The sequence below is a fragment of the Botryllus schlosseri genome, chromosome 8 (assembly GCF_051294905.1).
Source record: "Botryllus schlosseri isolate E-star chromosome 8, Bs_hap1, whole genome shotgun sequence".
NCBI classification, from domain to species: domain Eukaryota; kingdom Metazoa; phylum Chordata; class Ascidiacea; order Stolidobranchia; family Styelidae; genus Botryllus; species Botryllus schlosseri.
The window spans coordinates 2,353,140-2,367,961 of NC_137243.1; the positions used below are offsets into that span (position 1 = coordinate 2,353,140).

At 39.3% G+C, this 14,822-nt stretch overlaps 2 protein-coding genes and 1 long non-coding RNA gene across 3 annotated transcripts in view; 1 reads left to right on the top strand and 2 right to left on the bottom strand.

Moving 5' to 3' along the window:
* Nucleotides 1-9,964, top strand: part of LOC145444823 (uncharacterized) — a 95,197-nt gene extending 85,233 nt beyond the window's left edge. Inside the window, exon 2 of the mRNA XM_080322844.1 lies at nt 7,868-9,964. Coding sequence (XP_080178970.1) covers nt 7,892-9,496 — 1,605 coding nt within the window. The 5' untranslated portion in view covers nt 7,868-7,891 and the 3' untranslated portion in view covers nt 9,497-9,964. The remainder of the gene's footprint in view (nt 1-7,867) is intronic.
* On the bottom strand, nt 749-5,576 carry LOC145444843 (uncharacterized). The gene is made up of 8 exons (XM_080322871.1): nt 4,891-5,576; nt 3,494-4,025; nt 3,238-3,432; nt 3,071-3,174; nt 2,908-3,016; nt 2,746-2,847; nt 2,448-2,566; nt 749-2,305 (listed from the first exon to the last, which is right to left on the bottom strand). Exons 1-8 carry the CDS (start codon nt 5,114-5,116, stop codon nt 1,392-1,394), a joined length of 2,301 nt encoding a protein of 766 aa, XP_080178997.1. The 5' UTR covers nt 5,117-5,576; the 3' UTR covers nt 749-1,391.
* Nucleotides 9,372-14,457, bottom strand: LOC145444828 (uncharacterized). The gene is made up of 2 exons (XR_013916803.1): nt 13,860-14,457; nt 9,372-9,904 (listed from the first exon to the last, which is right to left on the bottom strand). It is a non-coding gene; the product is annotated as an uncharacterized LOC145444828 (long non-coding RNA).
* Between the last annotated feature and the right edge of the window lie 365 nt (nt 14,458-14,822).

The following is a 14,822-nucleotide window of genomic DNA, read 5'->3' on the forward strand; positions in this document are numbered from 1 at the left end:
TGTAAGTAAGGCGCCACTTAAGGTAGTATTTGTCACTAATGCTTTGATAGAATCAACTACAAGATATGAAGTACTATTTGGATGCTTTGTATACAGATTGCAGGCTAAAACAAGACCGCATATTCAGTTAAGCATAACTAAATACACAATACAGGCTGATTTAGGCATTTTGTCCCTTTAGTTCATTCATGAACCTGAATTTCCTAAACAGTTACAGATGATGAAATCAAAAGTGCATGGTCCAGGAGCACCAACGGTCAAATACTACCAGACAACTTGTTCAAGTATTTGAAGAACACGATTGAGAAGGCCAGTAGTGGGAGCCAGTTGATGTACATGTTCAGCTGTGATGGTATGACACTTCCAGAACAGTTCCCAAGTCAGCCAAGAGTATTTCTACTGCAAAGTGTGCGCAGAGTATTCGACATAGCGTCATCCAAATTTCACAGAAAGAAACCTAGTAAAAAGGAAGTTAATTGTGACCTTACCAAGGATGAAATGTATATCATACAGTATATTGCTGGCTATATACTTCAGAAGATGAAAAAACGTTGCCGAGATACATACGAATTCGATTTGATATGCCAGTTGATTGAAGACGAGCCTGATGCCAACGTGTCACCAAATTCATTAATATCTGTATTGCAGAATAAGGATTTTGGCCAGTTGACCGTACCTGTCCAAGGGTTATTAAATGCATTAATGGTTATTGAGACTAAATTTCGATCAGGATACCAACACCATCATATTATTGAAAATGTTATGCAGGATGTAGATTTGACAACGTTCACGCTAGCACTTCGAAACTCCATAACAAATCAGTTGCTTGAAAAAATCTTTCGTTATTATATCAGAATTCGCTGCTATCAAAAAGCAAGAGTCATCAACTCAGAACTTCAGAATAATAAGGACCAAAATATTAGTCAACGGAAGGTGTTGAAGTCTATTTGCACCAAGAAGTGATTTGTACGCAGTTAATACAATGTGATCAATTTTCTTTCTCGAATTCTGAAAAACAGTGCTATAGTGATTCATTGAACAATTGTACCACACGACTACAATAAATATGCACAAATGCAATTTACTCGAGCATTTCTGTTCAGTTAATGACACTGCAGTGGGGAGTAGACATTTGATTCTACTCAGAAGGCTTTTGACGCTTGGCATCAGATTGTGTTGAAGCATCAAACAGGACATTTGAACCCCTGGTATTTTTCAAATCTTTTCTGACGCCAATAATTCTTTGCAAATGACCATATCGCTCCAGGTCCGGGTTTTCACAAGTACCACCAGACTTCCTGATCTGGCCAAAAACGCTTCCAACGGATCCTGATTCAACCTCTTGGTAATAATATAGTAATCTGTTGGAAGCAATGGCAGGAATGTCCGAATCAAATTAACGATTGCCATTGTCGTAACTCGAGACCCTCATACGTTTGCCAGCTCAAGAATTTTTTGGCTTTCTCAGTTGCTGTTCCTCCAGCACAAGAATCTTTCCATTTTCGCATTTGAGGCAAGAAATCATTTTCCAGCCAGTCCAAGCGTGAATCGTCTGGACTGCAATATGGCCCCAAGTCAGCGTTGTAGGTGAACTTAGTTGACGTATTCATAATGTCGAACCACTTGTTGAAAATACCGGCAAACCATGCAGAAGCTTCCATATCCTCACCTCCCCTCGCTCGCATAATACGCGCAACACTATTAGAGAGAAGCTGAGCGGCAAAAATCACCCGCATCTTCGCAAAGCTTTGCATACGAAAATGTGCATCCGTCAATTTGCAGCATCTCAATTCCGTCGTTTCAAACAGTTTGGGAACAGCCGTAAAATGCCGCCATCGAATAAATTTACCATCCTTGTTAAGAAGTTTCGTACCACCGGTGCGGCTGGCGTAGAGGTTGTTGCGTACGGTTTTTAACAAATGAGGAGGGTCGAAAATCAAAAATATCTCATGCTGGGGGTTGAATATATTTTGGCATTTGTAAGGAAACCTCAAGTTCAAGTTATTCAGCTCTTGGAACATCTTGCGATTTGCACTGAGTCCATCAGCAACAAACGCAGCTACCCGAAATCCACAATCCTCCAAGATGCCGACACATTCCCAGAATATACTTGAAAGTTGAAATGAAGCCACCGACTTCGTTGCATAGTATGCCAAGGGCATGGAAAAAGACGTTACCAGGCCCCTAGCATAAACTTGAAGAGCGTGTGTAGCTGGTTCACCAACATCTACAGGTCTCGACTCGCCAAGATCAACGAATCCGACCATTCTGTCTTTCATTGTACTGAATACAATATTCTCTTTCACTGAAAATGCAAAATCAGAAATAGTTAGACACATGAAACATCACATTGAACAGCATCGCTGAAGCTATAAAGTACGGTAGCTATGAAGTGATGATCCAGCACAATCTAGCCAATAAATGATTCAAGCTACAAAGTTAGATACCTTTTATCTCATCCATGGATAATACAAGAAGACGTTCATGCTCTTCCATCGACCTAGATTTCTCCTTCAACTGTTGTATAGTACTATCCAAGAATCCGGGTGATGAGCTATGGACACTTCTATAAGAACAAAAACGAGATTTGACAATTGGATCTGGGCGGAGGGCACGCTAGTACATATGTGCAAAAGTTTGGGGCATAAACATCATATATCGTGTATGAGACACGTACGGAAGAAATGATAAGATCGTGGGTGGGGTAAAACGCCGCATACAAGTTTAACAGTGAAGGAAACCAACCGGTAATTGAAAAGTGTTCTCCTACTAGGTAGTACTAGCAGACCAGTATCGCGAAGCTGTTCGTAGGCACTGCTACTTTTCATGGCCAATGTGAGACAAAACCTGCAAGGTATGCATCAATTACCGTAACACCCATTCTGGCCAATTTACCTAGAATGATACCTTATCAAATCGGGATGAAATCTTCTGCCTTGTTTCGACGAGTTGTTGAGCTTTGCTTGCTCTTGCCAAAATAACTGGTAGAACGGCGGAACTTCATTTTTCCGTAAACCTAAACGATATCAAGGTTGAAAAGAGCAGTTCTTAAAATCATGCACACTCAAACCTTCTGAAAATATTGTCTCCATGTCCACGCACAGGCCAGAATCAAGCCGTAATTGTGAGTTGTCACTTTCAAGGCGACTCACGATTTGTTCCAACCACTCTATCCTTGAAAGGTATGAATTTTAAAATATTTCAAGAGCAAATTTTAAACAATTGTATTTCTCATACTTTTCTTCCTGTGTCCTAATTGTTGCAACAGTCCTGCTAGGTAGGCTTTTTGTGGTTGCATGATACAGAGGTTCATTTTCAACCTCTTTTCTGTAGTGAGTGTTTCTTGCTTTTAATTTTCTCAAACGTCGCTCAGCATCAAGGCAGGGTTTGCATTTATCGCCATGGAGGATGAACACCTCACATCTTCTTGACCTTCATATAAGTATTTCAGATTTTACTTGGCATATCTAGAAAATCAGAGGGACAAACTTACCTTTGAGCGATTAGGTAGGTACTTGGTGGAGGAGGAACTGCAAGCATTTCATCTAAGGAATCATACAACATTCCTTGGTGCTTGATAACATCAGGATTTTCCAAATCGTAATCGGTCTCGGTTGCGATTCCTCGGCAAATAGAAAAGTTCGACACAGTACGGATGATTCCAGCAAGAGTAGTTTTTCCCACATCAATCGATTCAATGGCACCCCCAGTATTTGAAAACCAGCCATAGTAGGCAGCATGAATCATCAAAGAATCATTTATTTTGATGAGAATCTTTGGAAATACCCCAATGCTTGAATTCGAGTGGATTACAATATGGTTATTTCTCATCTGGAACTGCCACGACTCAGGAAGATAACGAATTGCGCTTTTTTCAATGTCCTTCAAATTATTGTGGTATGTAGCTTGTTCCAATTTCCTCTCAGTTGGAGGTGGTCTCTGCGGCGTTTTCTTCACACAGACACTCTTTACAGGCAAATTCAAGGTTGGAATTGCTCCAATTTTCAAATTGATCGATTTGTGTCCTGTTTGCAAAAGCAAATGCATTAAATCAGAGTCGGCCAACCCGTGGCCCGCGAGAAGGTTTTTGAGTGGCCCGCGAGGTAATTTCCGAAATTAGTAATATTATCAAAAATGGATTGCATAAATTGTGAACTTGCAAGGTCAACTAAAAATTTGATTAGTCTGACCGCAACACTTGAGATGTGATGACTAAAATATCAGTTCCGACGCATTGGCAGATCCATGAGTCAGTCACATTTTGGTAGATCTTCGCACACTACAATAAAGCCGAATTATTTGCGATTGGCTTATCAAAAGTAAACATTTTCTACACGCTTCGCGCAACATGTTGTCACTTGATTCTTTGCTTTTAATATTGTTACCTCTTTGTGAATATGAAAGAACTCCCAATGTATCAGATGAGTCTAACTATATTGGTGATTACGAGACAAAGTGTCGTTCAGCATATGCGACCTTGCATTTAGACCGTCGACTATGAAACCTAGGCACAAAATGATTGAGGCATGTTGGTCGAAAAGCTTTCGATATCGATATGTTTAGTCACCGAATAGTCCAGTCATTGCAAACTGAGCCCAGCGATATATACAGCAGGCCCGCAATAGAGTCGAGTGACAATATTATTGACCTATGAACTTCTAAAAATTTTCACGCTTCGCGCAGCTGGTGGCCAGCGCAGTAGTTCGTCAATCGAATGTGGCCATTTGGCTGAAAAGGTTGGCCATCCCTGCATTAGACATTAAATCGAAACTCGTTTTGTCAGTCTAACCAGTCAACTACCATTGGAATAAAAATATATAGTCAAGTTAGCCTACCAATCTGTAGAACTTATGCAATGATGAAGGGTACGGTATAGAATCATTTCCTCACCTTTCAACAAATCGGATGACGCGAAATGAAGCTCGCAAATCTTTAAATCGTCTCTTTTATACAATTGATCCAGCCACTGATCTTGACGCATGCTTCTAATAAATTTCTCAAAGTTTTCAGCCCATTCATATTTGGCGCCAGTACAAAAACGTTTTGCTGGAACTTTGAACAAATGCGCATTGGCAGAGGTTTTAGCACACCCTGGTATGCAACACTGCCTGCCCATGCTGACGTAACCAACTATTCATCTATCAATTAACTTCAAGAAAAATAGTTATAATTGTGAATAGTCAATAAAATTGCTTTCTGAGAGAGAGAGTCTTCATTTTCATCCAACCAAAATACATAGCAAACGGCAGTGATTGTAGCAAATTATCAATGAAGCAATATGTCTGGGCGAGTAGTTAAATGGGTCTCGTCGAATTTTCACGTTGGCCACCCACTAGCAATAAGATAACCCCCACAGCCACAAGGATCTTAATCAGTTTCGCTTTCAAGATATCAGATGGCGTTAATTGCTGTCTTGATTTCCTAGGCTTTTTCCGCTCATACATGGATGCAAGCAACAACCTAAGCAGCTAGTCAGTACCGGAATATTGCGCACTGACGGAAGTTTGATAAGACCTTAGTATGCTGTACTGTCTCACCATGCTCGTAAACCTTACTTACAATCAACCAACAAACGAAAAATCAACGAAATATATCTCCCAGCAAAGGTGATAGTAGCACTCCACAACGGAACATAGCTTAATGAAGTGTATGCAGTCAACCTTATCCGCGCACAAGCTGATTTCGGCGGGAGTAGACCTTACAGCGTTAGGGAGCGTGGCAGTTTCCAATCATTGTATATATATCATTGGTCACATCTGAATGCTATGATGACGTAATGAAACAAGCAAGGTAAATAACCTTCGGGGGATTCCCTTAGTCACGACCTAGTCTTTCTACGAGGGAAAGCTTCAAGCGCCTATTCTTCTTTCGGCTCATTTAAGAGCATCGCCAGATCGCATGCCTCATAGGAATTAATGAAAACGACTGATTTCACAGTTATGTGTTACACCCGGCACACAAATTGCAATATAAATCTGCCGGAAAGAAGCAGAGAAACTTGGAATTGAAGAAAAAATTAAAGTCTACATAGTAGATTCTTTGGTGTTTCATGCACACCAAAGATTCTACTAATTGTAGACAGGTGTGACACTGGGAACACCAAATACATTGCGCTCAAGTTCCGTTCATATCAAATCAGAATTCATTCCAGACATGCCACTCCTGGGTTTTCCACCCAGAGACCCAGATCTGGGATTTTCGAGCATCATCTGGGTTTCTGCATGTATGGAATCGGTGTCCTGTGCTCACGGTGTGAGCCTCACACTGTTTTATTTTTCAATAATTTTTTGTTGAATTACTTAAACCTGGAAAATCATCGCTGCTCACCTGATATATCAGGCAAAACGGCTTGCGATTCCAGTCAGGGGTTTCTGGGTTTTTGTTCTTGAAATTCAACGTCATGTTCGCTACGTTAATTGTATGTTCAAAAAATCGATTATATTAGATTAGTAAGATCATAATGTCGTAAAATGCTCGAGCTTCAGCTGTCGATTGACTGTTTGATTGCTGCATTGTCGATGGATTTCGTTGTATTTCAAGGACAGAGTCTTGAGTGTTTCACTACTAAAATCAGAGGCCTTGACATGATGCTATGGAGCTTTGTTGAATAACAACTCCCAGCTTGCACAAAGTCATGTTCATAGGGAAACTCATCAGAACTGTTTCTTACAATTTAAAACGATTCAATGCTTGCGTCACTCCAACAAATTTGTCGTGCATCAATAAATAAAATAAGATCTTGGTTACTTCCACACTAAATTTAACGTCCGCTTGCAAAGTAATAATTTTATTTATACCACAAGCTTTCGGAGGCATACGCGCACCACTTATTTTCGTAGTAATAGAGAGAGAGATCAGATTTATTTTCGCCGGCACCATCGAGATGCTTTTGACGATGGAGATGCGATACGACCTTTAAGCAAGGTCATCTAGTCTGCACCACCGTATTTTTCTCCTCCACGCTACCCATGGATGCTGAGCGCCTAGCTGGATAGCCGCGGATACCAGTTTTAGAGTCTTTGGTCTGACCCGGACGGGGATTGAACCCACGACCTACCGATCGAGAAGCTGGACGCATAACCATTACACTATCTCGCTCGGTAATATGTCAAAAGGAAAACGACATATTTTTGTGGGGCTTGCATTGTTAACCTAGCAATATGTATAGCATGAACTGCTGTACTTTTAATATGAAGGGCTAAAACTTAGCTCTATGACTGTAATTAATGAATGTCGGCCACCGTTTGTTCAGCTATCTCATAGGCATTTGAGTGAAATAAAAGGGTCTGGGTTTTTCCGAAATACCCCAGTGGCATCGCTGGTTCATTCTCGTGAGCATGAAACTAACAAATGTCTTTGCTGTGCTTGGATCGTTTTGTACAATACACAGTTTTCCTGTTTCATTTTCGGGAAAACGACAAATAAGCTTAGAATTGAAATTACAGCATATAGAAACATTTTACAAATTAGATTGCCAACATTTTTCTGTAATTAGTCTAATTACACAACTAGAATTATCTAGCTAGCAAGTCAGGTGTAATGTAAGCATTTAGCCACCGACATTGGCGGACCAACTTGCCTATTTGCAACGCTACCTTATACAACACTAACCCTATCGGACACTTTTGCACACGACGTTTCAATCCACAAAATATACAATCATATTACGTTATTTATTACGACCTACACTGTAATTCATTTTGTAATCATTTTTTTGAATGTGGTGTTGCCACAGCTGATTATGTGGTATGTTACGGTATAAATACGTTCTGGTACACAGAATTCAAGGAGTTCCGCTATGGATTTTCGGAATATTGCCATTTCTCAAATATACTAACACAGAAAATTACAGTATATTGTGATTCAGATCTTCGTACTAAGCATAGCAAACATGTCTCACCTGCCGTCAAGGGACATTTACAAATTCAATGACAGTTTTGACAAAAAGACTATCTTCATCGAGTTTGCGCGTGGAATGTTGAAATTGAAAGAGTGCGAAATCAACACAGTACTGGATGACTACAGAGACAGCAGAGAACAAAAATATCAACTCATTATGCTGTGGAAAAATAAAAAAGGACGTGTAGCTACTATTGCACGCTTGCATGATCTTAAAAGAGAATTTGATGAGGATAATGATGCAGATAATCAGGAATCTGGAAGTGAATCATTACTTCAAGACTCGAGTACACCTTCTAATCTTTCGAGTAACCCAATGTGCGATACGTCCAGGCAAGAGGTGGTGGAAGTGAATATACACCTCAATGAAGCATCTGAAATGACTTATCGCGGCAGAAACCGTGTGGCTGCGCAAACCAGGACCGAAGACCACTATACCGAAGATTTGCCTAGACCAGGAACGCCAACAGTGCCAATTCATTTACAGCGACACAATAACAATAGGCATATGCAACAACAACAACCACAAACTCTCCCACCTCAAAGAAGTTCCATTCCTGCTGATGACAGGGCATTCAATAGCGCTGCAAAAGCATTGAAATTTGGCAGTGCTGAAGTACAAGTGGAACCCACTTCGGGTGTTACGGATGATTTGAATGAAAAATTTCGCAATCAAACGTTAGATGACGTCACCGATTCCAGGTCGAGTGATTTTACGTTCTGTGACGAGATCAATACACTGGATGTAGAAAAATGCAGCGAAGATGATATTGCTAGAATATTAGCAAAGGATAATGTCTATGAAATAAAGAACAAGCCAAAAGGATATGTGCTTATCATCAACAACAACTTTGAAGGCGCGAAAGGCGAACGAACAGGTGCTAAAGTAGACGTCGCAAATATGCAGGAGCTATGGAGAGGACTGGACTGTAAAGTTACCGTAGAAGAGGATTGTACCGCTGAGGAAATTGATCAGTTATTGGACAAGGTAGCCAAATCAAAAACTATATGCAAGTATGATTTTTTTGTTTTGTTTGTCATGTCACATGGCGGGATTTTAAATGGACAAGAGTATTTCAAAGGAAGTGATGGAAAAGGATTACAAGTCGACTATATATTGGGGAAATTCGACAATACCCGATCTCGGAATCTCATTGGGAAACCGAAATTGTTCTTCTTTCAATTTTGTAGAGGAAAAAATGTAGATGAAGGCTTCTCAATTTCTGAGCATCAATCTATTGCAGCATTGAATTGTGGTCACGATTTTGAGCCTGTTTATGGAGACCACGATCACACAATACATACTGCAAGATCAGATATGCTCATATCTTATCCTACTCAGTCGGGAGACAAGGCTTATCGAGGAGATGATGGAAGTTGGTTCATAAATGCCATAGCCAATGTATACGCAAGATATGCGAAAGAAGAACATGTCATAGAGCTGATGACGCGGGTACGAAACGCAGTGATGGCCAAAACCGGTAGAACAAATCACAAGAATGCAAACATCCGATGTAAAGAGATGACCGAAAGCAGGGACATGCTCTCCAAGAGGCTGTATTTGATGCCTGGATACCCAGAGGATGACCTGCCGTAAATTCGCCTACTCGTGCTTTTAATTTTATTATTTCTTTTATAACTATTGTATAGCTTGACGCATAAATTCGAGAATGTTCCATATTCAATAAGTCGGAAAGATGATGACTCCGCCATGTAGAAATATTATATATAAATGCATTATACGGAATGCAGAGGTTGTTGAAGTAGTCATTGTTGGTGCTGAAGTGGAAGTTGCGATATTCAAATGAGTAAAAATTAAATATTCTAGGCCTAGTTTAACCTCAAAAATGAAGTAGGCTAAAATAATGACGCATTAAGCGGTTCAAATCGGCAAAACTGATTTGAGTACTGGTACATTCTTAATGACCACCTCAGACAAAATGTAATGTTTCAAGTGTTATCAGCAAAATCCAGCCATTGACTTTGCAACATGATTTGAGTTGAGCTGCAGTTAAAAATATCACCCCAACCATGTTGTTTAGATCAAAGACTATCACAAGAGATTTCTGTCTTTGTTTCATTGTTTTGTGATCTTGTGACGTTTTGAACTGAGTTTATTCTGAATAGCATCAATTTTTCTCCCCGCAATGAATTTTGCATGGAATGCAATAGTTTGTGGGATTAATGAGAAATATAATGTGTATTTGCCAACTATTATTTAATAATGGATTGATCCGAGATTGGGGCGCATCTTATATTGTCAATGTAAATAATTTTGACTTTTTTATACTTTTTATTATCAATGAAATGAGATTTCGATTTTCACTATATTTCACTACAATTTCAAAAAAAAGATCTTAATGTGAATTTGCAGCGTGATGCAACTAATTGAGGTTCAAGTCAGGCACCGAGCGAAATCGGTCACCTACACATGCTGATCAGGATTGGGGCCGTCCAGGGTTGTAACCAAAGTCATAAGTCTGAATTTTATAGTTTTGACTTGAGTCATATTTAATTTACCACCGAGTCAAGTCAGAGAGGAGAAGATAGAGTCTTGAGTCATAGTGCTGAGACTTGTCTCCATGGATATCTAGATATCCCTGCTTGTCTCCAAGTCATCGGTCAATTTCGAGAGAGTTGTTTATTGACTTGTCCATCCGATAAGAAAATAACATTGCGGTGAAAATAATAGCGGAGGTTCGGAGGAACTTACGTTGTACAACAGGATGTGATTGAAATGACTCTCGGTAGGATCAACTGATCACACCCTGCATTCAACAAATACAGGTATCATTTATGAATTTTATTGCAATTGCTTCGGGTTAATATATTCAGCCCAGCATGATATAGACAATGAAAATTTGGGATGGGATAGGGAGTCGAGTTGAGTCATGTTCAACCCACTTTTTACAACTCTGCTCTCGTCATCATCCTCATTTTACTAAAATTTTCATCAAAACACCACAAAATTGAGAATTAATGAAACTATAAATAAATAATGACTTGTAGTCTTTGAAATAGATACCCACCTTGGCCTAGAGCAGTGGTTCTCAACTGCCGGTTCGCCAAATAGGCTATTTGAATTTTTTTTATGCCAATTCCAAAATGCAAGTTGGATGTTTTTCCAATATTTAGATAAACAACACATCAATTTTTAAATTGATTTAAAAGTTTGGAACGTATTTTACTGCATCATGTTGTAATAGAGCGTTCATGGTTGGCTCTGAGCGTAGGTCACAGTGGTGAAAGTGTTGGACGAAATTACATGAAAGTAGCGTACCAATCGGCAATTTATATGTGAACAGCTGAACACACATTGTTTAATTCCGACTGCAATTAAGCGACAATTGGCAGTATAGTGGAGGCCATGGCAAACAGCGAAGTAGCTTTTTTTCAAAGGATACCCAACAATCAAAATCAAGATAGTCATCTTTAAGACCCTATTTGGCGAGCTACGTTTTGCAGAAACTTCAATCAAACCACAGATAATGATCCAATATATAAAAGGCAGCATTAAATGTAGTTTCTAACATTACAATGACTTGTTTATGTTGGTTGTAATTAAATTCAGGGTTAATTTCGATTTTTTGAAGGTTTACTGGTCTGCACAATTTATTTTGAAGTTTTGCCGGTTCGCGAGGTCGAAAAGGTTGAGAACCACTGGTCTAGAGCATGTAAATAATAGGCATGCACTCTGGTTTTAAAAAGGATAAGGCTGGTGATGTCGAATGCCTCACATTCGTGATATAGAATTTTTACATGCTTTTTAACAGTTTCAGCCTTTCCGGCCCCATTTTTCAATCCCAATACTAATAGATAATATACCAATAATGAGGTAACTTTACTATTATTTTAAGTTGTGATTTCTTGCGCTCCGCTCGGATTACCGTCATATCGGTTTGATATATGCATCATTATAATTCACAGCAATATACTCCTGAAGCCATGTTATGCAATGTCACGTTTCTGATTAAATAATGGATACCGCTGGTGTTGGGTAATGAAGGTATTTAGTTTGACCTACGCATGAAGGAGGAATTGGTCATTTCATCTGCCATCGCAACATCCTTAATGATTGAAACAATGTAAAACTGTGTTTTAAGATATATTTGAATGAGACAATACCTTTGTTTTATGTAATTTTTTCGATGGCATCTCTATATTACTCATGTTGTGATTCACAAAGAATTCAGTATATGCCTTGTTCTGTCTTGGATGATTGTGCAACCTACATCGCTGACAAAATCAAAATAGTATCTGAGATATTGGGTAACTGAGGAAGTATAAAAAATGTATCAAATATGGTATGGAAGAATGTTGACATCGCAGGATTGTAACCAAGGCACACGGTTCTGGCTCAAAAGTCAATTTGACTTATATAGTTTTGACTCCAGTCCAGTCGAGTCATTTTCAATTCACCACCGAGTCCAAGTCGGGGAGCAACGGACCGACTGCCGAGTCCTAGTGTTAAGACTCGAGTCAAGTCATAGTGTATACTGCTCAGTTCAACTCATTTCTGTGTAACTCTTGGGTGATATCTAAGACCTCTGGTTCATAATATACATAGTTTTCTCACTCTAAACATGTTTATTCAATTCAAACAGATAAAATCAGTTTCTATGCCTATTTTTCAATTATCAGTCCCGAGTCATACAGAATGTACCAATTTATATGAATTGGTCGAATCATGTTGACTCGCGTACGAGTCAATACACAAGTTAACCCGCATCGGGTAATTTTTAATTTTTTAGAAAATGAAAAGAGTCGCGTCGAGTCAACAAAAAATTGTGACTCAATTCGAGTCAGTACAACCCTGTGCTATGGAATGGAAAAAAGAAAGTATGGTATGGAACGATTGGGACAGGTATGGAATGTGGAAATTTCTCGTTCCACACCCTACCATGCTATGCTCTGAGTACATTGGGTTGGGTTAGTTTCTATTAGAAGTAGGGGTTAGACTAGCTTGTGTGAGCGTTACGGATAAGGTAAGATTATATCAGATGTGGGTTCATGTTAGCTTGAGTTACCGTTGGGGTAGCTTGTATAAGATTGATCACGGTATGCGCTTTGTGATACCACAAAAATCACGTGTACGGGCATACACATTGTAATTGACCCCTATCCGCATTTGAATGACTGAATTCGCCTCCGGCCTGATTTACTGAAAATCATTAATTTATAAACATTGGCATTGGCAGGTCCGTATTAGACTTGCTCTCGGTTGTTTTATCTAATAAATGCATCATACTCGAGGACCAGTAGTAGTAATACCTACAATTTCAACTGAAGTAGTACAAGTAATGATTTCCAAGATATGAGAAAAATACTTGCAGTATAAAATGAAATGTTTGAAATCACCTCAAATGGTGACTGGATGATTGCAGACATTACCACTATGATCATATCGCTGTACCAATGCCAACTTTCTTTTTGAAATTGCACATTTCATTTTCAAATTTGACGGTTAGTTAGTTCAAAAAGTAGTTTGGAATTAAAAGTTTACTTTCATTTGGAAAGCTGTGGTGATTCAAAATTGCAAGATGTGTCTCCGCAACTAACCCCCAGGTCTGCCCAGTCCGGGTGGTATGACGAGTTCACTCTCTACTATTTTCAAGAAATTCAAGTAGGCTACTTTAGCTTCAAAAATTGTTGAAACATATATAATTAAGTGGGGGAAGGATAAAAAGAAAGTGACAAAGTGGTTCAAGTGGACAAAATCTACTTGAGTATATATACTTTGTGGATCCGCACAAGAAGAAGTATAAATAAATTCGCAGATAGTCTTTGATGGGTCTACTCACAAGTTGCAATCACAATTCTGAAAACTAGGCAGCCTAAATGAGAGTGTGTGTGCTTGCAATATTTGCTTCGCTACTTGTGCAAACGAGGCAAGATAAGGAGATCAGCCAATCATGTGATAAATTAGAAAACAAATATAGGTGTGACTCTACAGTCTACACTATCATCATCATCATCATTGGTTTATTAGCAATTTTATCAGTTCAATACACCACAAAAAATGCGATACAATGAAAAAAAAGGAAGATGTCGAAGCGACTAGGAGTTGTCTATGGAATCGGACACCCGCCTTGGCCTAGGCGATGTAAAGAGGAGGCATGCACACTGAATGAAAGTAAAGAAGATAGTATAGAAAAAGGAAGCGACAAGAAATAGGGCGTCATGTCATGGGAAGCGAGATCGATAGGTCAGTCGTGGTCCGGTAATCTTGAGGATGGACTGTATTTATTTAGTAGTAATTGCTTGTATTTCGACTTGAATGTGGACATGATCTTCGACTGCCGGATGGCCGGCGGGATACTGTTCCACACATCAGGTCCGGCATATTTGATAGAGCGATGATCTTTTCGGTCGATCATATGATATTTGGACGACGTGGACGCGCGTGTGTTGTACTTGTGCGCTTTTGAATCAGAGGTAAAGAAGTCATTGAAGTATTCGGGGCAACGACCGCAGTGAAACTGATACATAAACTTGGCGATTTCTAGTTTCCGCATATCTTCTATGATTAGGACGCCAAAACTCTTCAGCAGCGACTTATTGGAGGGGCAGCCAGGCCCCTTTGGGGCCCTAGCTATGATTCGGAGTACTTTATGCTACATCTTTTTGTTACCACATTTGCCGAGCAATCCTTTCTTGTAACTGAGGACGATCTGTCAATATTAATTTCATGGTAAATGTATGAAATGTCAATAGTGGGTGCATGTAAATTTGACACTATAATAAAACACACTATTACTTCCTCATGGTTTCCATTGGGGTATTAAAGCACAGCAAGTGTATCGCTGGTGCTCAACATTATACTACCATAATGCTTAATGGTAATTGGTGTGTTATTATTGAAGCGAGATTATTATAGTTTTGTCATGGTTCAAAGGTTCTTATTAAAAAGATTACAGACTATA

What these genes read in the sequence shown, in the direction of transcription:
- LOC145444843 (XM_080322871.1), bottom strand. Translation starts at nt 5,116, where the DNA reads ATGGGCAGGCAGTGTTGCATACCAGGGTGTGCTAAAACCTCTGCCAAT. An exon ending in ATTAGGACACAGGAAGAAAA is followed by an intron (nt 3,175 to 3,237) that starts GTATGAGAAATA and finishes ATACCTTTCAAG; the next exon opens with GATAGAGTGGTTGGAACAAA. An exon ending in GGAGACAATATTTTCAGAAG is followed by an intron (nt 3,017 to 3,070) that starts GTTTGAGTGTGC and finishes GATATCGTTTAG; the next exon opens with GTTTACGGAAAAATGAAGTT.